This window comes from Elephas maximus, chromosome 1, assembly GCF_024166365.1.
Source record: "Elephas maximus indicus isolate mEleMax1 chromosome 1, mEleMax1 primary haplotype, whole genome shotgun sequence".
In the NCBI taxonomy this organism is placed as follows: Eukaryota; Metazoa; Chordata; class Mammalia; order Proboscidea; family Elephantidae; genus Elephas; species Elephas maximus.
Window position 1 is genome coordinate 178,089,420 of NC_064819.1, and position 24,994 is coordinate 178,114,413.

Consider the following 24,994-nt stretch of genomic DNA (forward strand, 5'->3'; position numbering starts at 1 on the left):
AAGGGTAGCAAAGAGAGACCCATAGAAAGGGCCTGGAGCTGGGCAAGCAAAAAACTCAGAGGCTGAGGGTAGGAAGGTAAATATTTGTAACTATCATTTTGCTCAAGGGCTGACTCCAATCTCTAGCAACAGGTAGAATAGTTACTCAGAAAAGTCATTACTTGATCTCCCTGCCCTTAGTCCCGGGAGGAAAGTGTTCATGTTCTCACAACACACTGCATGTTAACTGTGAAGGTAAATATTAACACAGTCACATGTTAACATTTAAGCAGGGTATTAAAACTGATCCTCAAAAACGAAAGTACGGTTGGAAATTAACAGCACAAAGTAGCGTATGAGGTGGAGGCGTGTGTGTCCTTCTGCTGAGGAGACGTGGGGTTTGCTGAGGAGACAGAGGAGAGCTTTGTGTACTGGGAGCAATGAGCAGGCTCAGACTTCTCTATCTCTCAGTCTTGCTTCACATTCCTCAGGAACATGCAGAGCCTCCTCTTTTCCATTCTTCTCATCGCTAGCTTGTTACAGGTAAGCCCTTTCTCCTTACTCCTTCCCTTTAGATGATAGTAGTTCTTATTTCTTCAGGTCAAAAATAAAAAAGGAAGAAGAAGATGAGAGAAGAGGGGGAACAATTTACTTGTGGAACTATTTCATGAAAAATAGGGAGCCATTTTCTACTCCGAATAAAGTGCTGTTTTAGTTTATTGGTTTCATGAGAGAAGTGTAAAATATTTCTGCCTCTCAGGTAATGACAGTTAATCCTGCTTTTGATATGTTTGAAAAGCCCCCAAGCTTTAATGGCACTTTTTTTTTTTTTTTTTTTATTGGAGCCCATTTGGGAAGCAGCCGTCCTGCCTGGCATGGTGGATTAAATAGTGACTCTTCAAGCCGGTTCCAGGCTGAAGCTCAACTTTCCATAGTTGTTTGCAATATGTGCAAAGGGCAACTGGAAAAACTGATTTTGACAACAACTTGTTTCAGTTAAGTCTGTCCTTGTTTAAAAGGAGAATTTTGGAATAAACATTGACATCTTTTAAACATCCTATTACTTTGTCTTTTCTCAGCTTTTGTATTTTTCATTTTCCATGAAAGGGAATCAGTCCATGGAGAGAGAAATATTTCAAGTAACAGCTCAAAGGAAAGTTTAATTTAATATAAGCAAAGTATTGCCTTAGCATTTTTTAATAAGAAAATTAAAATGGGGTGGTTAATTTATTGATTTATGAATGTGGTGAAAGTTGTTGCTTATTCAGAGGACAGAGCTTTTGAAATGTTACGGTTGTATACAAAACATAGAAAAGTGTGAGTTTATAGCTGATTGGGGCAGTAAATAGTAGATATATGTCAGAAAAGAAGATATTGAAAATTGTTATATAGGGAGAACCCTAAGATTTCAAAAGTATCATAACAGGAATATCAGTGGTACAGGTCATCACTGCTGTTGTGTGGAGAGGCACAGTGCCCCAGCAGAAGTGTGATGGGGCTACCTCCTAACCCACCATTCTTAGGAAAAGCCCTGTCATTACTATGGACTGAAAGATACCATATGTTTCTAAACAGAAACTATTCCATCATAGAGAACAGTGTTTCTGTGAAAGAACTTATTATCACACCTGACCCACACACTAAAAACAAAAAAATAAAAACCAACATAAAAAGATACATAGATCAGTGAGAAAGCATTGTTTTGTGCTTAACTTTGCCACAATGAATTTTTGAAGAGTCTGATGTTGTTGTTAGGTGCCATCTAGTCGGTTCTGACTCATAGTGACCCTATGTACAACAGAATGAAACACTGCCTGGTCCTGCACCGTCCTCACAATCATTGCTATGTTTGAGCCCTTTGTTGTAGTCACTGTGTCAATCCATCTCGTTGAGGGTCTTCCTCTTTTTTGCTGACCCTCTACTTTACCAAGCATTATGTCCTTTGCCAGGGATGGTCTCTCCTGACAGCATGTCCAAAGTATGTAAGATCAAGTCTCACCATCCTTGCTTCTAAGGAGCATTCTGGTTGTACTTCTTCCAAAACAGATTTGTTTGTTCTTCTGGCAGTCCATGGTATACTCAATATTCTTTGCCAACATAATTCAAATGCATCAATTCTTCTTCAGTCTTCATTATTCATTGTCCAGCTTTTGCAGAAGTGTCTGATCACACCTACAATTTATTGAACATCTTCTATGGGCCAAGCACTGTGCTAGGTACTTCAGTCATTATCTTAATCCTTGAAACAACCTTGCAAGGTGGATATTATTAACAGATGAGGATTGAGGCTCAAAGATCAAATGATAGAAAAATTAAGAGAAAGAGCTATTCTGAAGCTCAGATCTGTTGGCAAAACTTTTATTCTTTCTATTAAACAATTCTGATGACTCTTGTTGTTTTGAGAATTTGAAAACAATTTTGAAAACAATCAAAATGTGTCTGAATAAAAGAGAAAAAATATACACTCCTTTATATTTACCCATGTATTTCTAGGGCTCTTCACCTCTTCCTAGCAATTCAAACCCACCAGCTTCTGCAGGAGAAAGATGGGACATTCTTCCAAGATTTACAGCCTTGGACTCTATCCTGTAGGGTTGCTATGAGTGGGAATCGACCCGACGGCAATAGGTTTTGGTTCATCTCTTCCTATATTTCTGAATTATAATTTCCCTTCAGACTGAAGATCCCCCTTTAGTACTTCTTGTGAGGCAGGTCTACTAGAAAAAAATTCTCTGTCTTTGTTTATCTGGGCATGTCTTTTATTTTGCTTCCACTTTCGAAGGATGGTTTCATCTGCTGTAGCATTCTAGGTTAACAGGTTTTACTTTTTCTTTCGGCACTTTAAAGATCGCATTTTATTGTCTTGAGCGTCTCCTCCCTTCTCCTCTTCTTTCTTCTACTTCTTCAAATTCACATTTCATTCTTACTGTTATCTTCCTGTATGTACTGTTTTCTTTTTCTCAGGCTGCTTTCATGATATGCTCTTTATCTTTAGTTTTCAGGAGTTTAACAATAATGTGCCTAGTTGTGTTTTTCTTTCTATTTATCTTGTTTATTCACTGGAATTTTGGCATCTGTGGTTTGTTGTCTTTTATGAATTTTGGGAAAATTTTGGTTTTTATTTATTCAAATATTTCTTTTGCATCTTTCTTCTTTGTCTTTTCTCTCTCTCTCTCTCCTCTCTCTTTCTTCTTCTTCTGGGATTCTAATTACGCATCTGTTTTACCATTTAAAATTGCCCCACACATCTTGGGTGTTCTGTTCTATTTTTTCTTACTATTTTCTTTATATCTCAGCGTAGATAATTTCTACTTACAAATCTTCAAGTTCACTAATTCTTTCTCTGCTGTGTAGTCTGCTGATGAACCATCCATGAAAAATTATTAATCTTTAGTATAATGTGTTTTTATACCTTGCATTTCCATTTGGCTTTCTTTAATACTTTTATATCTGTAAAATTCCCATTCTGTTCACACATGTTGTTGGCCTTTTCAGCTAGATCCTTTATTATATTTATCACAGCTATTTTTAAACCCCTATTTAGTAATTCCAACATCTGACCCAGCTCTGTGTTGGGTCCATTGATTCTTTTATTTCTTGAACATGGGTCATATTTTCTTTTTTTGTGTGTTTTGTAATTTTTGATTAAATATTTGTCATTATGTATAAAAAGAATGGTAGAGACTAAGGTAAATAATATTTTTACCCAGAAATGGCACACTTCTTCTTTTCTTAGGCCGTGTGGAAGGTCGAGTTGACCTAGTCCAGTGATTCTCACTGGTGGCAATTTGCCCCTCATGGGACATTTGGCAATGTTTGGAGACTATCACAACTGGGGGCATGCTATTGACATTTAGGAGGTATGCTGCTAAATATCCTTTGTGCAGGACAGGCCCCCACCAACAAATAGTTATTTGGCTTAAAGTGCCAATAGTACTGATGTTGAGAAATCCTATCTAGTCTGCAGCTGAGCTGAGTTTGGGCTTTTTTATTTCTTCATTTACATTCAGTGTCCCACAGATAGCACGCAGTGCTAGACTGCCAGTGTTTCATACTTAATATGAGACAGGGTGCTGGAGGATTTCTCTAAGTTCTCCTCCTTCACACTCAGATTGCAACAGCCCCTGCACGCCTATGCCCTAGAGGGAGTTTGTTTCAGTGTTCCTGTCCCTTCCCCAGTGATAGACTGCTGCTGCCTGGTACTTAGTGCAAGGAGGCAAGGCCTTGAGTTTGATGTAGTCAGGGAAGTTTCTCAGTTCTCCAGCTCAGGTCTAAATTTTAGGCAGACCCCATATGCCCCTGCCTCAGATGTGGGATTCTCTTAGCATTTGTGCTCATTCTCCAGAGCAATCTCTGCCTTGTACTCCACGCAGGGTCTAGAGTGCAGGTGGGTGTTCCCCACCAGCAGAGGAGTGCTGTCTTATACTTTGCAAGACCCAGAGCTCAGGCTGATTTCTCTCAGTTTTCTTGCTCTACCCTCAGACTTAGGCAGGTCCTACATGCCTCCACCCAGAAGAGCATCTTTCCCAGTTCTCCTGCCCAGCTACCAATTTTTCATATGGAACTCCAGTGGAGTTGCTGGAAAAGAGTTGGCAGGTGGTTGCCAATTCCTCTTTTGTCTGTGGCCCCCAGGGATTCTAAACTGTTACATAAATCCACACTCAGCTTTTAATAACTTGTTAAAATTTTAGCTGTTTTCTTCTTATCTACTTCTAGTACTACTCTGCCAAAGGCAGAATATTTTCTGTACCTTTTTTCTGGAGGATTACTCTTTTTTTTTAAAAAAAAGTGCTGTTGTTAGGTGCTGTTGAGTCAGTTCTGACTCATAGCAACCCTATAGGATGGAGTAGAACTGCCCTGTAGTGTTTCTGAGGAGCAGCTAGTGGATCTGAACTACCGACCTTTTAGTTAGCAACCAAGTGCTTAGCCACTACACCACCAGGGCTCCAAATATATAAATATATAAGTACTTCATTGAGATAGAATTCACATGCCATGTAATTCACCCATTTAAAGTGTGTGATTTAATGTACAGTTACAGAGCTATGCAGCCATTACCACAATCAAAATTAGAACATTTTTATCACCCCCCAAAAAAACCCCTGCCCCAATTAGCAGTCACTCCTCCTTTCCTCCCAACCTTCCAGTCCTAGTCAATAACTAGTCTACTTTCTGTCCCAGGAATGTACCTATTCTGGGCTTTTCATATAAATGGAATTATATAATATATGGGGATTTGTGACTGGTGTCTCTTAGTATAATGCTTTCAAGGGTCATCTATGTTATAGAGTATGTCAATACTTAGTTTTTTTTAGTGTTGAATAATGTCCTATTTGCAATGGATATACCACATTTTATTTATCTATTCATCACTTAATGGACATTTAGATTGATTCTACATTTGGCTATTATGAATAACGCTGCTATGAACCTTTGCATACAAGTTTTTGTGTGCACATATTTGTGTACAAGTTTTTGACATTTGACTTCAGCTCAATGATGGGTTCAACTATACATATGTACGTAAAATTTTATAGACTATAGTGTTTGTTCTTGTTATTATGGTTCTGCAATATATCTGAAAAACATTGATAACATTTATTGATGCATGGTGCAGTGGCTAATAGGATGGGCTCCAGGGTCAGATACTTCTGAGTTAGAATTCTAGCTTCACAACTGATTTTGTGGATGACCTTGGACAGGTTAATTTATTTCTATAAACCTGAGTTTCATTACCTGTCAAATGAGAATACCAATAATATTTCCATTATAAAGATATATAAAATGAGATATATTGGTCTCTAATCGATGGCACTGGGTTACTGGGTTATCCTCATATTGTAGTTTTCTTTTTTAAATATATTTTTTATTTTGGAATAATTTTCTATTTATGGAAAGTTATAAAGGTAGTGCAGGGAGTTCCCATATAACCCTCACCTAGTTTTCCCCAATGCTAACATCTTGCATTACTATGGCACATTTGTCCAAACTAAGAAATTAACATTGGTATAGTAGTATTCCCTCATGTGTCTGTCAGTTTGTAGTACTGTGGGGGCTTGTGTGTTGCTGTGATGCTGGAAGCTATGCCACTGGTATTCAGATACCAGCAGGGTCACCCATGGAGGACGGGTTTCAGCTGAGCTTCCAGACTAAGACAGACTAGGAAGAAGGGCCTGGCAGTCTACTTCTGAAAAGCATTAGCCAGAGAAAACCTTATGAATAGCAGCGGAACATTATCTGATATAGTGCTGGAAGATGAGCCCCCCAGGTTGGAAGGCACTCAAAAGATGACTGGGAAAGAGCTGCCTCCTCAAAGCAGAGTCGACCTTAATGACATGGATGAAGTAAAGCTTTCGGGACCTTCATTTGCTGATGTGGCACAACTCAAAATGAGAAGAAACAGCTGCAAACATCCGTTAATAATTGGAACCTGGAATGTACGAAGTATGAATCTAGGAAAACTGGAAATCATCAAAAATGAAATGGAATGCATAAACATCGATATCCTAGGCATTAGTGAGCTGAAATGGACTGGTGTTGGCCACTCTGAATCAGACAATCATATAGTCTACTATGCTGGGAATGACAGCTTGAAGAGGAATGGCGTTGCATTCATCGTCAAAAAGAACGTTTCAAGATCTATCCTGAAGTACAATGCTGTCAGTGATAGGATAATATCCACATGCCTACAAGGAAGACCAGTTAATACGACTATTATTCAAATTTATGCACCAACCACTAGGGCTAAAGATGAAGAAATAGAAGATTTTTATCAGCTGCTGCAGTCTGAAATTGAACATGCAATCAAGATGCACTGATAATTACCGGCGATTGGAATGCAAAAGTTGGAAACAAAGAAGGATCAGTAGTTGGGAAATATGGCCTTGGTGATAGAAACAATGCCAGAGATCGAATGATAGAATTTTGCAAGACCAACGACTTCTTCATTGCAAATACCTTCTTTCACCAACATAAATGGTCACTATACACATGGACCTCGCCAGACGGAACACACAGAAATCAAACTGACTACATCTGTGGAAAGAGACAATGGAAAAGCTCAATATCATCAGTCAGAACAAGGCCAGAGGCCGACTGTGGAACAGATCATCAATTGCTCATATGCAAGTTCAAGCTGAAGATGAAAAAAATCAGAGCAAGTCCATGAGAGCCAAAATAGGACCTTGAGTATATCCCACCTGAATTTAGAGACCATCTGAAGAATAGACTTGATGCATTGAACACTAGTGACCGAAAACCAGATGAGTTGTGGGATGACATCAAGGACATCATACATGAAGAAAGCAAGAGGTCATTGAAAGAAAGAAAAGACCAAGATGGATGTCAGAGGAGACTCTGAAACTTGCTCTCGAACGCCGAGCAGCTAAAGCAAAAGGAAGAATTGATGAAGTAAAAGAACTGAAGATTTCAAAGGGTGGCTCAAGAAGACAATGTAAAGTATTATAATGACATGTGCAAAGAGCTGGAGATGGAAAACCAAAAGGGAAGAACATGCTTGGCGCTTCTCAAGCTGAAAGAACTGAAGACAAAATTCAAGCCCCATAGTAAAGGATTCTATGGGGAAAATATTAAACGATGCAGGAAGCATCAAAAGAAGATGGAAGGAATACGAAGAGTCAGTATACCAAAAGGAATTAGTCGATGTTCAACCATTTCAAGAGGTGGCATATGATCAGGAACCAATGGTACTGAAGGAAGAAGTCCAAGCTGCTCTGAAGGCACTGGCGAAAAACAAGACTCCAGGAATTGATGGAATAGCAGTTGAGATGTTTCAACAAACAGATGCAGTGCTGGAGGTGCTCACTCATCTATGCCAAGAAATATGGAAGACGGCTTCCTGGCCAACTGACTGGAAAAGATCAGTATTTTTGCCTATTCCCAAGAAAGGTGATCCAACCGAATGTGGAAATTATAGAACAATACCATTAATATCAAATTATAGAACAATACCATTAATTCAAAATTCTGCTGAAAATCACTCGAAAACAGCTGCAGCAGTATATCGATAGGGAACTGCCAGAAATTTAGACCGGTTTCAGAAGAGGACGTGGAACCAGGGATATCATTGCTGATATCAGATGGATCCTGGCTGAAAGCAGAGAACACCAGAAGGGTGTTTACCTGTGTTTTATTGACTATGCAAAGGCATTTGACTGTGTGGATCATAACAAATTATGGATAACGTTGCAGAGAATGGGAATCCCAGAACACTTAAGTGTGCTCATGAGGAACCTTTACATAGATCAAGAGGCAGTTGTTCAGACAGAACAAGGGGATACTGATTGGTTTAAAGTCAGGAAAGGTGTGTGTCAGGTTTGAATTCTTTCCCCATACCTATTCAATCTGTATGCTGAACAAATAATACAAGAAGCTGGACTATATGGAAAAGAACGGGGCATCAGGATTGGAGTTATTCTCATTAACAACATGCGTTATGCAGATGACACAGCCTTGCTTGCTGAAAATGAAGAGGACTTGAAGCACTTACTAATGAAGATCAAAGACCACAGCCTTCGGTATGGATTGCACCTCAACATAAAGAAAACAAAAATCCTCACAACTGGACCGATGAGCAACATCATGATAAATGGAGAAAAGACTGAAGTTGTCGAAGATTTCATTTTACTTGGATCCACAATCAACAGCCATGGAAGCAGCAGCCAAGAAATCAAAAGACGCAGTATATTGGGTAAATCTGCTGCAAAGGACCTCTTTAAACTGTTAAAGAGCAAAGATGTCGCTTTGAAGACTAGGGTGCGCCTGACCCAAGTCATGGTGTTTTCAATTGCATCATACGCATGTGAAAGCTGGACAATGAATAAGGAAGACCGAAGAAGAATTGACGCCTTTGAATTATGGTGTTGACGAAGAATATTGAATACACCGTGGACTGCCAAAAGAATGAACAAATCTGTCTTAGAAGTGGTACAGCCAGAATGCTCCGTAGAGGCAAGGATGGAGAGACTGCGTCTTACATACTTTGGACATGTTGACAGGAGGGATCAGTCCCTGGAGAAGGACATCATGCTTGGCAGAGTACAGGGTCAGTGGAAAAGAGGAAGACCCTCAACGAGGTGGATTGACACAGTGGCTGCAAGAATGAGCTCAAGCATAACAATGGTTGTAAGGATGGCTCAGGATCGGGCAGTGTTTTGTTCTGTTGTGCATAGGGTTGCTATGAGTCGGAACCAACTCAACGGTACCTAACAACAACAAAAACAACATAGTAGTATTAACTAAACTCTAGCCTTTATTTGTATTTCACCACTTTTTTTTTTTTTTTCCCATTAATGTCCTGTTGGTGTTCTAGAACCCAGTCCAAGGCACTACGCTGCATTTAGTTCTCATGTCTCCCCAGGAGATAATGTAGTTTTGAATGAAATAATCTATATGAAGTCCTTAGCAAAGTGCCTGAGATGTAGCAAGCACTTATTAAGTGCTATCTATTAATAAACTAAGGTCCCTGAGTAGTATAAATGGTTTGGCCTGAACTAGTAAAGACTGGAAGTTCAAATCCACCTTACCAGCACCATTGCAAGAAAGACCTTGCAATCTCCTTCTGTAAAGATTACAGCGAAGAATCCTATGGAACTGTTCTATTTCGTAACACATAGGATTGTCATGAATTGAAAGTGACTAGATCACAAGGAGTTTGGTTTTCGGTTATTAATAAACTATTATGATAATGATGTAATGATGAGTGACTTAACATTTTTTACATTCTTCAGAAAACCTCCTTGGATCTTAAGATAGCACAGATTTAGGAACACAGTCCAAGCAATTATTTCAGTAATTAGTGATGGGTTTGTGATAAATGTCTCATGGAAGAGAAAAAGAACAAAGGAGGTGGATAATGGTAAAAGACAATTCTGCAAATTAGACAGAAAGAACAGTCAGAAAAAGAAATAATCCTAGGAAATGTATTGTCTCAGAATGACACACTGCCAAGGGAAAAGAAGTTCCAAATTATTGGATTCTACATAGTTGTAAATGCTGCAGAGAAACTAGGGAGAATTTCTTCATTCATTCACCTACCCATCGATCTTTCTTGAACATGTAGTTTTTACTAGATATACTATGCTGAGATTGAAACACAAGATTAAGAATATACAGTTACAGCCTCAGAAATTTACTTTCTAGTAAAGAGCCCGATCTGTTTAGAAGTAATTCAATTAAATGTCATTGGTGCTCTGCCAGAGGTGCAATTGGAGCATGAATAGGAAGGAAGTGGTCAATCCTAACTTGGAGAGAAGAATCTAGGAAAGACTATATAGAAATGCTTCAAGACTGAAGGATACACAGGCATGCCCCCAGGTGGGTAGAGGTTTGGGAGTGAGCATTTCAGTGATGGAGGAAAAAAACTACATAGTGAGTATAGAAAACTGCAAGGCATAGGAGGAAAGTGTGTTGAGAGCTAAGACTAGAGAGGTAGGCATGATCCAGAACAGGTAGGGCTTTAGACATCATGCTCAGATGTTTGGACTGTGTACTGTAGATAGTAGGGAGCCACTGATGCGTTTTAAGGAGAGGAGTAATAAAACCAGAAATGTTTTTAAGGGAGATCCCACCAGCAGAGATGTGGTAGATGCATTTCAGGAGTCATTCTTGGGGGAGGAAGCATAGTTAGAAAACTATTGCAATAGTGCTTAGGTAAACAAACAAACAAACAAAAATAAACCAGTGCTTAGGTAGTAGCAGTGAAAATGGGGAGGAGTGACTGATTCCACTGACATTATGACAATAGAATAAAAAGAGTTATTCACTGAGTGGCTATGGGAAGTGAGGGAGAGGGAGATGATCTGGATGGTTGCTAGCTTCCTGACTCCAAATTTAGAGAAGCTCTCTGGGGAGAAAGATGATGAGTTTTGGATATGTGTTTTATGTGTAGGAGAGTCCAGTGGAGAAGTCCAATAGGCAGTCAGCTATATGGGTGGAGTGTTCAGTGAAGAAGTCATAGGTCGCATAGGGTGGAAATTGAAAACAAGGGATGGAATTGCCAAAAGACAGTGTGTAGAGTGAGAAGAGCAATATGCTAATGCCAGGACTTAGGAAAACACCAATAAGTCCATACTTCAAGTCAAATGCAGGGGAACAGGAGCCTGCAAAAAGCTTGAGGAAGTGTATTGAAACCAAGAAGGAACGAACTGTGAGACAGTAAATGAGAGTAATGCCTTGGAAGCCAAATGAAGAAGAGTTAAAAAAAAATGAGTGATCAATTGTGTCAAATGCTGATGGGCATTACGATTACTATGATTGTTATGCTTCATCACGTTATGTTCTACCCATCTGGGGAAAATATTTTAATTTTATAAGACCTCTGAAATTAGTTTGAAAAACCATTTCTAACATTGCCTTTATCTTCAAACGAAGTTCTGCTGCAGGGCACAGGACACTGGGCCGTTGGACACGACACCTGAAGGAAGCCCTGGAGAAGTATCAGAAGTGCATCAGCGTAAGCAGTTTTGTCACTGGCCCTGTAAATGCCCTCATCAGAAGCCCAGGTGCCCTCCTGGAGTGAGCTTGGTGAGGGATGGCTGTGGATGCTGCAAAATCTGTGCCAAACAACCAGGGGACACCTGCAATGAAGCCCACCTCTGTGACCCGCACAAAGGGCTATACTGTGATTATTCAGCAGACAGGCCTAGGTATGAGACTGGAGTGTGTACCTGTAAGTATCTTCTTCTGGATGTGTTGGTAAACGTTACGTTTAGACAATTTTTTTTTTCCTGCAATTGTTAATTTGGAATGATCAGCTTAGTTTGGCTAAATATGAGGTGGGTTTATAGTTTTCATGTCAGTGGGATTGCCTCCAAAATACTAGCTTGTGAAATTAGCAGATGCTTACACAAGTTCAGAAACCTCTGTCATTTTTATTGCATTTAAGTGGTCTTGTAGTTCTTCACAGGTAATTGATTTTAATGATAGGAAATGGGGGAAATTATGTAAATAGTCTGATTTCTTAAAGTGCCACGAATGACAGTTTTTGTTAATACTGCCAAAAGCAACCTGAATTGAGCCCTTTCTGTAACTAAGAACTAATTTTGCTTAAAATGTAAGGATGCTCATATGGTACTCAGGCAGACTACTTTAATCTGTCTTCTCAAATAACCATTGAGTTACTATACTTTTTATGCTGCAAAAAATTTGTAAAAAAGGAGATGGGGTCACCCCAAATCACAACCTGACCCTCAGCTTTATGAGTCTAAGCTCTGAAGACTGAATCAGGCTATCGATACATACAATACATTGGTAATAGTTCAGGATGCCAACTTAGGATAAAAACAGAACTGCTAAGGAAAGAGAAATACTCATGCAGTGGGCAGCTTAGTCACCCTATAGAAAAGTCTAAGTTTGCCTGTGAGCACGGAAGGAGAGCATATCTTTGGAGTCTGATTGAATGCGTAGAGCCATTCAAGTTTTTATAGCCTGTTGCCCTGTCAGCACTGTTACACTATATTAAGAATGTAGACTTTGGGTTCAAATTCTGATTGTTTTAGCTCTGAGTGACCTTGATCAAGTTACTTGACCTCTCTGTGACTCAGTTATATCGTATGTATTGCCTATCTTTTAGAGTTGCTAGGGGGATCAACTGAGATAATGACATAAAACCGCAAACACATAGCATATTATCTGGTATATGAGAGGCTCTCAAAATGTTTCCCCCTATGGAGGGAAACATGAGCTATCAAAGACTCTGGCATTCAAGACACCCCTTTCTACCAAATAGTGCTGGGCAAGTTCTTTCATTAACTTAACAAACACTTATTGAACATCCATTACTGAGGCTAGGCGTTTGGGACACAAAAGGGAAAGAAGAGATATATTTCCTGCCCACAGAGAGTGAAGGTTGATTATGTAAGACAGGTGTTTCCATAAGTAATTTCACATACAATATGATGAGTATTTTTACAGAACACAGGGGCTGGAAATAATCTATAACTGGGTCACCGAGACCTCAGGGCCAAATTTTGGCCACAACCTGTTTTTATAAAATCTGTAGCCTGTTGCCGTCAAGGTGATTCTGACTCATAGCAACCCTATAGGATGGAGTAGAACTGTCCCATAGGGTTTCCAAAGATTGGCTGGTGGTTTCAAACTGTCGACCTTTTGGTTAGCAGCTGAACTCTTAACCACTGCACCACCAGGGCCCCTATCTGATTTTATAAAGAAGTTTTATTAGAACACAGCTACACTCACGCATTTCCATATAGCTCATAACTACTTTGGAAACCCTGGTGGCATAGTGGTTAAGTGCTATGGCTGCTAACCAAAAGGTCGGCAGTTTGAATCTACCAGGCATTCCTTGGAAACTCTATGAGGCAGCTCTACTTTGTCCTATAGGATCGCTGTATGTCAGAATTGACTGGATGACAATGGATTTGGGTTTTTTTTTTTTTTTGGTTTATGACTATTTTACAATGGCCGAGTCCAATAGTTTCAACAGAGACAGCATGGCCTGCAAAGGCTGAGACAGTTACTATTCGGTCCTGTACAGAAAGTTTGCTGATTCCTGATCTAAAACAATGCTTTCTAAAATGTTTGGTCTCAGGATTCATTTGTTAGTTGCTGTTGACACTTTCTGACTCATAGTGACCCTGTGTACCACAGAAGGAAACACTGCTTGGTCCTGCACCATCCTCACAGTTATTGCTGTGTCTGAGCCCTTTGTTGCAGCCAGTGTGTTAATCCATCTCGTTGAGGGTCTTCCTCTTTTTTGCTGACCACTCTTCTACTTTACTAAGCATGATGTTCCCCAGGGACTGGTCCCTCCTGATAACCTGTCCAAAGTATGTGAGATGAAGTCTCGCCATCCTTGCTTCTAAGGTGCATTTTGGCTGTATTTTCCAAGACAGATTTATTCATTCTTCTGGCAGTCCATGGTATATTCAATATTCTTTGCCAACATCATAATTCAAAGGCATCAATTCTTCAGTCTTCCTTATTCATTGTCCAGTGTTTGCATGCATATGAGGCAATTGAACCTATCATGGCTTGGGTCAGGCACACCTTAGTCCTCAAATTGACATCTTTGCTTTTTAACACTTTAAAGAGTTATGGTGTTAGAAATTACTGAGGAACCAAAGAGCTTTTCCTTATGTGGGTTATATCTATCGATGTTTAATGGATTTCATTGCCATTGAGTCAATTCTGACTCATAGCAACCCTACAGGACAGAGTAGAACTGCCCCATAGGGTTTCCAAGAAGCAGCTAGTGGATTTGAACTGCCGACCTTTTGGTTAGCAGCAGTAGCTCTTAATCACTGCACTACCAGGGCTCCTATTTAATGGATTAGAAATTTAAAATGTTTATTAATTCATTTAAAAATAACAATAAACCCTTTACATATTAACAGAAATAACATTTTAATGAAAAAATCACATATCCCCCCAACGAGAGAAATTTAGTGAGATTAGTATTGTTTCACATTTTTGCAAATCTCTCCAATGTTCAGCTTAATAGAAGATAGCTAGATTCTCATCTCTCCTTCTGCTTTCAATCTATTGTGATAAGTTGTTTTGGTTGAAATATATGAAGAAAATATAGCCTCACTCAGATAGTAATTGTAAAAGGAAGAAGCATTTGAATATTTTTCAGATAATTGTGAATACTCTATTTTGATATTATACTAAAACTTGATAAGTAGTAATTTCTTAAAAGTTAGTTGCATTGTGGAATTTGACACCTCATCATTGAGCTTTTAGAACTCTGTGACATTAAAATCCATTAGTCTATTCACGAACTGCTTGGAATGGGTCTTTCACTCATGCATAATTTTATAATTCCATGCATCGGAAATTTGGAAAATATTGGTGTACTAAGTTCCATAGAGTTTTGAAATGTTGATACATTTAATTATATAATATTAAAAAATTACATTAATATATCCACCAATCTCTTCAGAAAAGTCTACATATTGGGCAGCAGTCAGTGTCTCAATGGCAGATACAAGTTTTCCAAAATTTGAATTTTTCTTGAAAGCTCAAATTCTATTGTTGGCAACAAATACTGTCAGTTATTTACCCTGAAATGACAGGCTCACTTTCCAAATGCCCAAATCTGAATAACCATAATTTATCTGTCACTCATTCCTTCAAGTAAAATTCCACCAAAAAAATGGCTAGTTAGGCTTACAAACCTGAACAATAGCACAGGTGCTTTTCCTCAAGGCAGCTATTATACTTGGCTACACAGAAATGCTTTTTGCATACTTCCAATTTTGTCACACATTATACTAAAAAGACATGCACTCAATGTTTGAAATTTAATAAAATTAATTTTTACTGCACATTAAAGACATTAAGTGAAACTGACTTTTTTTTTTTAAATAATCATGAGTGGCTGTAAATAATGACTACCTGTGCAATTTGCAACCACTGTCTTGATTCATGCTAAGGCACAGCAGTTTTGATGTTAACACTGTAAAAAAGGCAAATCACATCTTAGTATTTTGAAAACAGTTTTGACTTTGCAGACCCCCTGAAAGGATCTCAAGTACCTCCGAGGGAACCATGGACCACACTTTGAGAAGTGCTGACCTAGCTCAAGAACACCCCTCAGAGGAAGTGAAAAACAAATTTTCTCCAATTCTCTTAACAAAAAAAATTAGTTACTTTGCAGTACTGTAGTTACACTATGGTTTCGTCAGTCATTTACTCATCTTGACTTCCTGAGAATATATCCTAGCCTGTTGTTGGACCTCTGGGGAAACCTCAGGTCTCAACAGTAATCAACCCATCTCTCAGTTTTATAATCGTTGTTGCACGGCTATACTCATGCTGATTTTTAATTAACTTTACTTCAGGACAGGGGCTTTTCTTGGTCTTAATTCTGAAGGTGATCCCCGTTTAGGATTTATAGCCTGCAATATACTGGTTAGAATTTATAGCCTACAAAAAATATAAAAAACCTCCTTTTACCTTTCTATTATCTATAGGTGTTCTGTAAATTGGATGTTCCAACTGGAGCCTAAGAAATTGAGTAGTATATTTCATAAAGGAGCTCTAGACTATCATAAGCCATGGCTTCTTTAGTAATTCTGCTTTTTTCTCTTTTCAGATCTTGTAGCTGTTGGATGTGAGCTCAATGGGGTGCATTATCATAACGGCCAAGTGTTTCAGCCCAATCCCCTGTTTAGCTGCCTTTGTGTGAGTGGGGTAATCGGATGCACACCTCTGTTCATACCAAAGCTGGCTGACAGTCGCTGCTCTGGGACTAAAGGCGAAAAGAAGGCTGATCAATCAAACTGTCATCTGGGACCATTACAACAGCAGCTCTCAAGAAACTATAAAACTATGCCAGGTACTCATAAGAAGAACAGTCTTGTTTTTCACATAAGACTTTTAGTGGCTTTCGTTCATGTTCCTTTTATACCGTAGGTACTCAGTAAGTACTTACTGACTGGTGGGCAGTGAGATTTAGTTTGAGTGTGCCCTCTTAGTCTTTGCCTCAGTCAAATATATTCTAAGTGGAAAGTTTATGATGTTCTAGATTTTTTTGGTACAATATCTCAATTTTTAAAAGCTCTACTAAAAGACAAAACAAAACAAAAACCAAACCTGTTCCCATCAAGTGGATTTCAACTCCGAGTGGCCTTATAGGACAGAAACCATAGGGTTTCTGAAGAGCGCGGGGTGGATTCCAACTGCTGACTTTGGTTAGCAGCTGTAGCTTTTAACCGCTATGCAACCAGGGTTTCTAAAAGCTCTACTAGGTCAGGAAAATTCTAAATCTCACTACCTCTGGTTATTCTCAATCAACCTCTTCTCTTGAAAATTGAAGAAATATTGTTTACATGTACCCTGAAAAGCTTTTATTTGTATTGTTATATCACAGGTACTCAATTCCAAAAATTTTCAAAGGCAATTTTTCCATATGATATAAACTGAAATTGAAGGCTACTGATTAGAATTCTTTATTTGAGGAATGTCACATGTTTGAACTTGCATTGTTTCTAAAAATAGAAAACTGATATAAAACTATTTCATTCACTCTGAAAATGAAGCTCAACAATTACCAATCTGTCTCCCTCCACATAATTACACACCCACAAACACACATCTTGTTTAAGTAGGTCACCAAATATATACATATATATATAGTCAGAGAAATGATGTGAGATTCTTTATTACTCATCTTGAACACCTGACTATGTGCAGTTAGCTTAAATATATTAGTAAACTTTGTAATCTGGCCACTCTAAATTGGCAGCTTATTTACGTGCCAGGGTATTTTTGGGACAAGACCTTCAAAAATGCTGGCAAATTAAGCACAGTTTAGGAAGGGCTCAAAAAGACAATGTTGATGTTTGGTTCTGACTCACACCCCTGAATCAAAGGTGCCACGGAAATACAAAATATATGTATATGCTAAAAAGCCCTAAGTTCACATAGGTGAATGTTTTATAAAAGCAACTATACTCAGAGAAATGAGTTTTAGATAATAACTCTACCAAAGAAAGATATTCAGGGATTACGTCAGTTAACTTGTAAAACATTTAATAGGTTGTAGTGAATTTGTATTTACTGTACTTATTCAGGAAACCCTGGTGGCGTAGTTGTTAAGTGCTATGGCCGCTAACTAAAAAGTCGGCAGTTCGAATCCACCAGGCACTCCTTGGAAACCCTATGGGGCAGTTCTACTCTGCCCTATAGGGTCACTGAGTCAAAATTGACTTGATGGCAACGGGTTTTTGGTTTGGGTACTTACTCAGCTACCAACATGACACCTCTAATGCTCTAAAATCTCTGAAATTATAAGCCAAATTGTTCTTTTATCAAAGTGTACAGGAACAGTTGGCTTTCTGCACTGGATCTGAGTGACTCAGTGTAAGGCTCTCCTTAGAACCCGTGTGCGAGCCTCCCTGGTGAGGAAGCAGCAGTTTTCCACAAGACCCTTGGTCTCATTCACAGAATTAGAGTAGTTTCAGTGGATTCACCTGGAGACTGGTTTCAGGGAGGCATTAGATGGTTATTTATAGTAGTCAGTGCTTTGCTATAAAATGAGAAAATCTCTCCAAGTACTCTCTGGTATTTGAGATATTTAGGCCTAGCTATGTTTCAAAGGATGGAAACCCTGGCGGTGTAGTGGGTTAAGTGCTACGGCTGCTAACCAAAAGGTAGGCAGTTCAAATCCACCAGTCACTCCTTGGAAACTCTATGGGGCGGTTCTACTCTGACTTATAGGGTCACTGTAAGTCGGGATTGACTCGATGGCAACGAGTTTGTTTTTCATTATGTTTCAAAGGAAGTATATGTCAGTTTCTCTAACGTCTCTCCTCTGCTTAACTGTGAAACTGTATTTATGGGCCCAAACAAGAGTGTGGCTTTTATAATTAAGTACAAGTACAAAAACACACACTTTATGATATACAGTTAAGTCCCTGGGTTAAGAACGTCTAGCTTACAGGGAACTTGTACTTAAGGACTGCCAGAAAACCCACTGTATTAAAAATATGAGTTAAATACAACGGTTTGTAACAACGAGTGCACCCATTACTTTGTGACACTCATGAAAATGCCACGCGGCTTCAGCGGTTCATTGAGGAAGGAGACTGCCATCCACTTTTAAGTCGGATCATGGTGCTGTTAACACCGTGTTGAGTGTGTAACTTTGTATTTGGCATAAATTTTCCTCTATTTACCCTTGTAACCATGCCTGCAAAACATAAATCTGATGCAAATGCTGGTGGTGCATCTAAGAAAAGGAAAACGATCACGACTGAAAGTAAAGTGGAAATAATGAAGCAACTGAAAAGGGGAGGAATGCCATCGATCATTGGAAAAGCGTTACAGTACAGTTGGTCAATGGTTGGAACAATTTTAAAGGATGAAGTGAGAATAATGGAGCATGTGAAAGGCTCTGCCCTGAGGAAAGGTACAATTATTACTAGGCAATGCAGTGGTTTAATTATTGAAATGGAAAGCTATTGATAATTTTGTTAGACAATCAAAATCAGTGTAATATGCCTATTAGCTTTACTTTAGTGCAAAAAAAGGCTTGAAGCCTTTTCAATAATTTAAAAGCTGCACATGCAGCAAGTGAAGGTGATCGCTTTGAGTAAAAGTTGATTCAATTGTTTCAAACAGAAGGGAAATTTACATATTGCAGTGCAAGGTGAAGCTGCGATTACCGATGTAAATGCTGTGATTTTCCTGAAATGCTGAAAAAAATTATTGAGGAGGGAGGTTATTTGCCAGACCAAATATTTAATGTAGGCAAGACTGGCTTATAACTTGGAAAAAAAGGCCTGAAAGGACCTACGTTTTGAAAGAAGAAAAAAATGCACCTAGGCATAAGGCATCGAAGAATAGGCTAACATTATTGCTTGGGGGTAATGCAGCCGGTTATTACAAGCTCAAGCCTTTGCTTGTGTATCGCTCCCTAAATCTGAGGGCACTTCTCTGTACCATTAAGGTATCTCTCCCTGTTATTTGGAAGGCAAATGCAAAGGCTTGGATTACAATCACCATCTTTGAAGATTGGTTCTGAACCATTTTGTCCCTGCTGTTGAACATTATTGTTTGGCCAACAAAATTCCTTTCAAGATTCTCCTTGTGTTTGACAATGCATCCAGACATCCAAGCACTTTGTATGTCCTTCACCCCAATGTAAAGGTTGCATTTTTACTCCTCAACGCCACATTGCTACTTTAGTCAATGGATCAGGGAGTCATGGTCTCCTTTAAGGCCAGTTATTTATGGTGGATCTTCTCACAAGCAGCCAGGGCTACTCAAGATGATGTGATGAGCTTAAGGGAGTTCTGGAGGAATTATAAAATCTATGATGCCATCTATGCTGAATCTTGAAGAAGTCAAATATGAAAGGAGCGTGGAATAAACTGTGCCTCCAATTCATGCATGCTTTTCAGGGGTTTACAGCTGACAACATCGCTGAAGCCAGGCAACCTGTGATTGATATTGGTAATCAACTGCAGTTAGACATCAGTGAAAATGAGGTCGTGGGGTTACGTGACTATCATGCTGAGGAACTAACCAGTGAAGACCTAACTAGAGCAGCAGATGAAAACATCTGAAGAAGATCAGGACCTAAAAACTCCAGAGCTGAAAAAGTTTTTAACAAAAGAGTTAGCTGAAGCCTTTCATCTCATTGAAGCGGGGTGGCCCCAGCTGCTACAAGGCCATTTATGACGAGAAAAAGAAAAGCTCTGTAAAAACCTCCCTTGATGCCTACTTCAAGAAACTGACTGTAGCTGTAACACCGCCACCCCCACCAGCAGCAGAATCAAACCCTAACTCTGCAGCAACAGGTCCATCCTGTCCGACACTCGGCCCATCATCTCCATCATCTTATGCGTTATCCAGTTTTCAATAACGTTACCTCACGAAAGCCCCTGAGGTATGCGAGACATCTATGGGATGAGAGTAAGTTAACCTTTAATCACGGTCTGTCTTCTATCTAAACTGTTTTAAGAACCGTTTACCCTTTTTACAGTGCTATATACCTGCACATACAGATTCTCTCTTCACTAGAGTACTGTAAGAAGTTACTTCTACCATTCCTGTGTTATTAAGTATATCTGGAAGTGTTTCTTAAGTGCTTCATATGCATAAAAAGGTAAAATATATACTAAGATAAGCATTTGACTAACGCTGAATAAACCATATGTACCTGTTCCAACTTATTACAAACTGACTTAAAGACAGATTTAGGAACGATCTCATGCGTAATCCAGGGACTGTATCTGTGATAGTAAATTATATAGTTAATTCCAGATGATGTATGGATGAAATTCAAATTTTGCTTGGTCAGTTTGAAGCATGCAATGACATAATGCTCCCATGCTTTTCTGAAAGCTCACGCAACACTAAGCTTTTAAAATCTCTTCTAGTTTTCCTGCTTTTTAATGAATGTTAAACAAATTCCTCAACTGCAACTCTTGGCTTAAGTGGGGTTACTCTTAATGCAATAATCTAACCTACCTTTATTTTTGCAGATGCGTGCCAGGCTTTTAATATACTTCCTGCATTGAGGTTTTTAAACTGGTCTGCCTTCAAGGTATCTTCATGTTTCTGCTCCTTTCCTTCAGTTCTATGTGCAATTTCAAAAGCTTACTATTAGAAAACTGAAAGCAGTGCCATTTTATTTAAAGATAACACAAAATTCAAAATGACTAATATTTCTTTTCAGGAAGGCATTTTGTTTGAGTACTAAGTGAAAATTTTGAGGTAATGTATCCAAAATTTTGCTATGTTCAACTACAGACCCAAATCACCATCTTATTCCCAAAGCATCCACTTTAGGATGCACATTAACCTTAGAGAAATGTCCTGAGACAGTGAAACAATATGCAGTTTACTTAAAATTAACCATGAGCCTGATTCATTCATGAGTAGCACAAGAAGCTCCCAAAGGTTTTCTATGGAGATAGAAGAGCCATTATGCCCTCTCGATATTCTCATTGTCCAGCCCCCTCCCTTTCCTGTTTCTCCCAAGCAGCAGGCAGTGGAGGGGCTCTAACTATCTACTCACCCATCCACCCCACCACCCATCCACAGATCCATCTGTCCATTTATCCCCATCTCTTTCCGTAAGTGCTGTGAAATAGCTAGCCGATGGAGGGAGTAGTGTGGGCCTGATCCTACAGGGAATGTGACAATTAAGCTGAATGACTGCAACAGAGTACACTTTTGCAATGACTTAGTATACAATGATTAGATAGTTTAAACTCAAAAACCAAACCCACTGCCAGTTGATTCCAACTCATAGTAACCCTATAGGACAGATTAGAACTGCCTCATAGAGTTTCCAAGGTTGGTGGATTCAAACTGCTGACCTTTTGGTTAGCAACTTGAGCTCTTAAACACTGTGCCACCAGGGCTCCCTAGATAGTTCAGTTCAATGTAATTTTACTTCGATCTTTAGATAATTTTATAGACTAGATTAAAACAAGCAATGTAAACATAACTGGTCTCAAAGATAGTCTATTTTCCAAATATAATTTTTGTTGTTAGATTTTCACATATGAAATTTAACATTAAGACCACATCATTCCAATTAATACCTTGCATTCCCTAATCCTACTAACATCTATTTCAATGTTTGTTGGCAATAATATCAAGAGTGAGGCAAGAACCAGGAAAAAGGCAGACATCAATCAGAACAAAAGCTTAGGTTTAGTAGTCAGAGGATGTGCTAAGAAAGAAGCAAATGGTTAAATTTACTGTTTTTCAAAGATAGTTATTTTCATTCCTCCTAAGAAAATGGACTGTAAAACTTGGTTGAGAGGTGATCTGGAGGGGAGAAAAAAGGGAAATAGAATGACCAATAAGACCATAATCTTAGTCTGAGTTACCTTACATAAAAATAAAAATAATCAATTCTGTTAACTATTAGTTTAAAAATGATTAAAAGTTAACTATCTACATAAATACACATAAATATGTGTGTGTATATATAATTTTTTTTCTCCATTTACTTTAGCTTATAGGAATCCCCCACTTATTTGGAAAAGAAAATGTCTTGTGCAGGCAACAAAGTGGACACCGTGTTCCAGAACATGTGGGATGGGAATATCTAATAGGGTAACCAATGAAAACAGCAACTGTGAAATGAGAAAAGAGAAAAGGCTGTGTTATGTTCAGCCTTGCAACAGTAATATATCAAAGACAGTAAAGGTAAAGTTTAATTAAATTTAACTTAATAAGAATTCAACATTAAGAGACTTCTAAAATGTGTTTGCACATGTTTTGGAGTGGGGGATGGTGTTGTGGTTTTGGGTTTTTATAAAAATAAAACAATTCATTATAAATCTTAAAGTCAAACTAAGAGGAGAGCAGATATTAACTTGTTTGTTATTGCGTGCTGTCAAGTTGATTCCTATTCATACTTGGTTGGAAAAATTTTACTAAGAGTGGTAATGTTATCCTGTTGATCCTAGACATGTAACAGTTTAGTACCGTGCATTTTCATCAGTTGGTTTGTTGTGGTGTCTCACTCTGTATATCACTTTTAAGATTAGACCCTTTTCAGGTTTTACCTTCTTTTTTCTGTATTAATTTTATGTAAGGGGATCAAAACAATGAGTAAAATATTTTGGTTGCTACATCGTAATAAAATAGTACATTATGAACACCAGAGTAAAGAAGTGCTGATCTTAGTTACATATCATTAACTTGGAGGGGGCTCGCACCATTTCCAAAATGCTCCTTTAGATAGTAATCTTGCCAAAAGACTGTGATAAAATACTCTAAGACTGCTGGGTGTAGCTAGAGCTAGTCCTTCTAAAACTAGGCAATATGACTATAAAAACAGAGTAATTTTTAGAAATGCTACAAAATCCTTCTCAACCTCAAGTTCCTTCCCTATCATATCAGCAGGTTGACGATTCAGTTTTAAAGGGATTAAGATATTTATTTATCTACCCACCCACCCAAAACTGTCTGAGATGTTTTAGGGAATTTGCTAAGTCTTAGGAATACAAACATTTAATGGGACACTGGCCTGATATTAAACAGATTCGATACATTTCCACCTATTACAGAAATGAGTAAAGCGGAGATAGCAAAAACTACTGGTGAGTGGGTCCTATAATAGGATGGAACAAAAATAGGGAGGAAAGACTGCTGATAAGGAATTTTAAAGGTAGAGAAGTGAGTGCTGGAAGTCATTGAACAGTAATTATTATTAACGTACCTGAAATAATTATAGTTGTGTGAGATAAAATGTTCTGTAGTATCACTTTTCTAAACTCTTAAAATTTAAAGAATGATTTCTTAATTTTTTTTAATCTTTTTAGATCCCCAAAGGAAAAACATGCCAACCTACTTTCCAACTCTCGAAAGCTGAAAAATTTGTCTTTTCTGGATGCTCAAGTACTCAGAGCTACAAACCCATTTTCTGTGGAATATGCCTGGATAAGAGATGCTGCATCCCTAATAAGTCTAAAATGATCACCATTCAGTTTGATTGCCCAGATGAAGGGTCGTTTAAATGGAAGATGCTGTGGATTACATCTTGTGTATGTCAGAGGAACTGCAGAGATCCAGGAGATATATTTTCTGAGCTCATGATTCTATAAAAATAAGCACATGGCGGGTTAGTGAATCATGTCATTACACCAAAGAATCTGAGTGGTTACACAAGGGTGGCAAATCGACTTTCTTAGTTAAAAAAATAAAATACCCCGAAGAGTAAGAATGCCTAGCTATTCTCAGATTACTGCATTTAAGGCATTAGAAGCTTGTAAAAAAATGGTTCTCTTAAAAATATATATGAGATTTGAAAAATGTAAAATTGAACACTTATTTCTAAAATTTGTCCTATAATTATATAATAAATAGAATGCTATTTGACTCCAATTATGAATTCCATGTATACTGGAAAAATTATACAATTTACAAGAAGACATTTTATTCTACAAAAAATATGGAACATGCTTTTCTGTGTTGAAGATATGTAAAAAGCACATCATATTTTTAAAACTTTGTCAGTACTTTGACAATGTAGTCTAGGTTCCCATCAGATGATAATCATAGGGTGAGCAAGATTCTGGGTTAATTCTTGAATAGAAAGAAAATTGAAGTATTAATATATTTATAATTTTCACTGCCTTTCAGGAAGGAGGGAATGTAACTTCTCTGGCCATTGTTAACAACTGTATTCCAAAAGTTCTTATATCAAACACTAAAAACAAAATTAAATTCCCATAATAAAAACCAAAAATAGTATCGTTAATTTGCAAAGGAAAGAAACCTTGAAAACAGAACAATAAAGAAAGCACACAACAGATTGTTTTGGCTTGAAAATAAACTGTTCCTAAAATTACTTCATTAAATGATAAATCAACCTGTGCATTTCAAATAAGTTATGATTTAAAATAAATACTGTTAAAGACAAAAATTGTAGATTATAGAAATTGGAACAATTTCACTAGGCTATTACAGCCACTTATTGCCAAGTAGGGAAGAACATATCAAGGTTAGTACTGTTCTGTTCACATGTATTAATGGTGACATGCAAAATAATAACAAGTAG

At 38.2% G+C, this 24,994-nt stretch overlaps 1 protein-coding gene across 1 annotated transcript; it reads left to right on the forward strand.

Moving 5' to 3' along the window:
- The first annotated feature begins 350 nt into the window (after nt 1-350).
- On the forward strand, nt 351-24,362 carry CCN6 (cellular communication network factor 6). Its single transcript, XM_049899221.1, has 5 exons — nt 351-522; nt 11,371-11,668; nt 16,058-16,300; nt 22,442-22,635; nt 23,757-24,362. Exons 1-5 carry the CDS (start codon nt 475-477, stop codon nt 24,036-24,038), a joined length of 1,065 nt encoding a protein of 354 aa, XP_049755178.1. The 5' UTR covers nt 351-474; the 3' UTR covers nt 24,039-24,362.
- The last annotated feature ends 632 nt before the right edge of the window (nt 24,363-24,994 follow it).

Coding starts and splice junctions, on each gene's coding strand:
- CCN6 (XM_049899221.1), top strand. CDS start 475: ATGCAGAGCCTCCTCTTTTCCATTCTTCTCATCGCTAGCTTGTTACAG. Junction 523..11,370: donor TCATCGCTAGCTTGTTACAG/GTAAGCCCTTTC, acceptor CTTCAAACGAAG/TTCTGCTGCAGGGCACAGGA. Junction 22,636..23,756: donor ATATATCAAAGACAGTAAAG/GTAAAGTTTAAT, acceptor TAATCTTTTTAG/ATCCCCAAAGGAAAAACATG.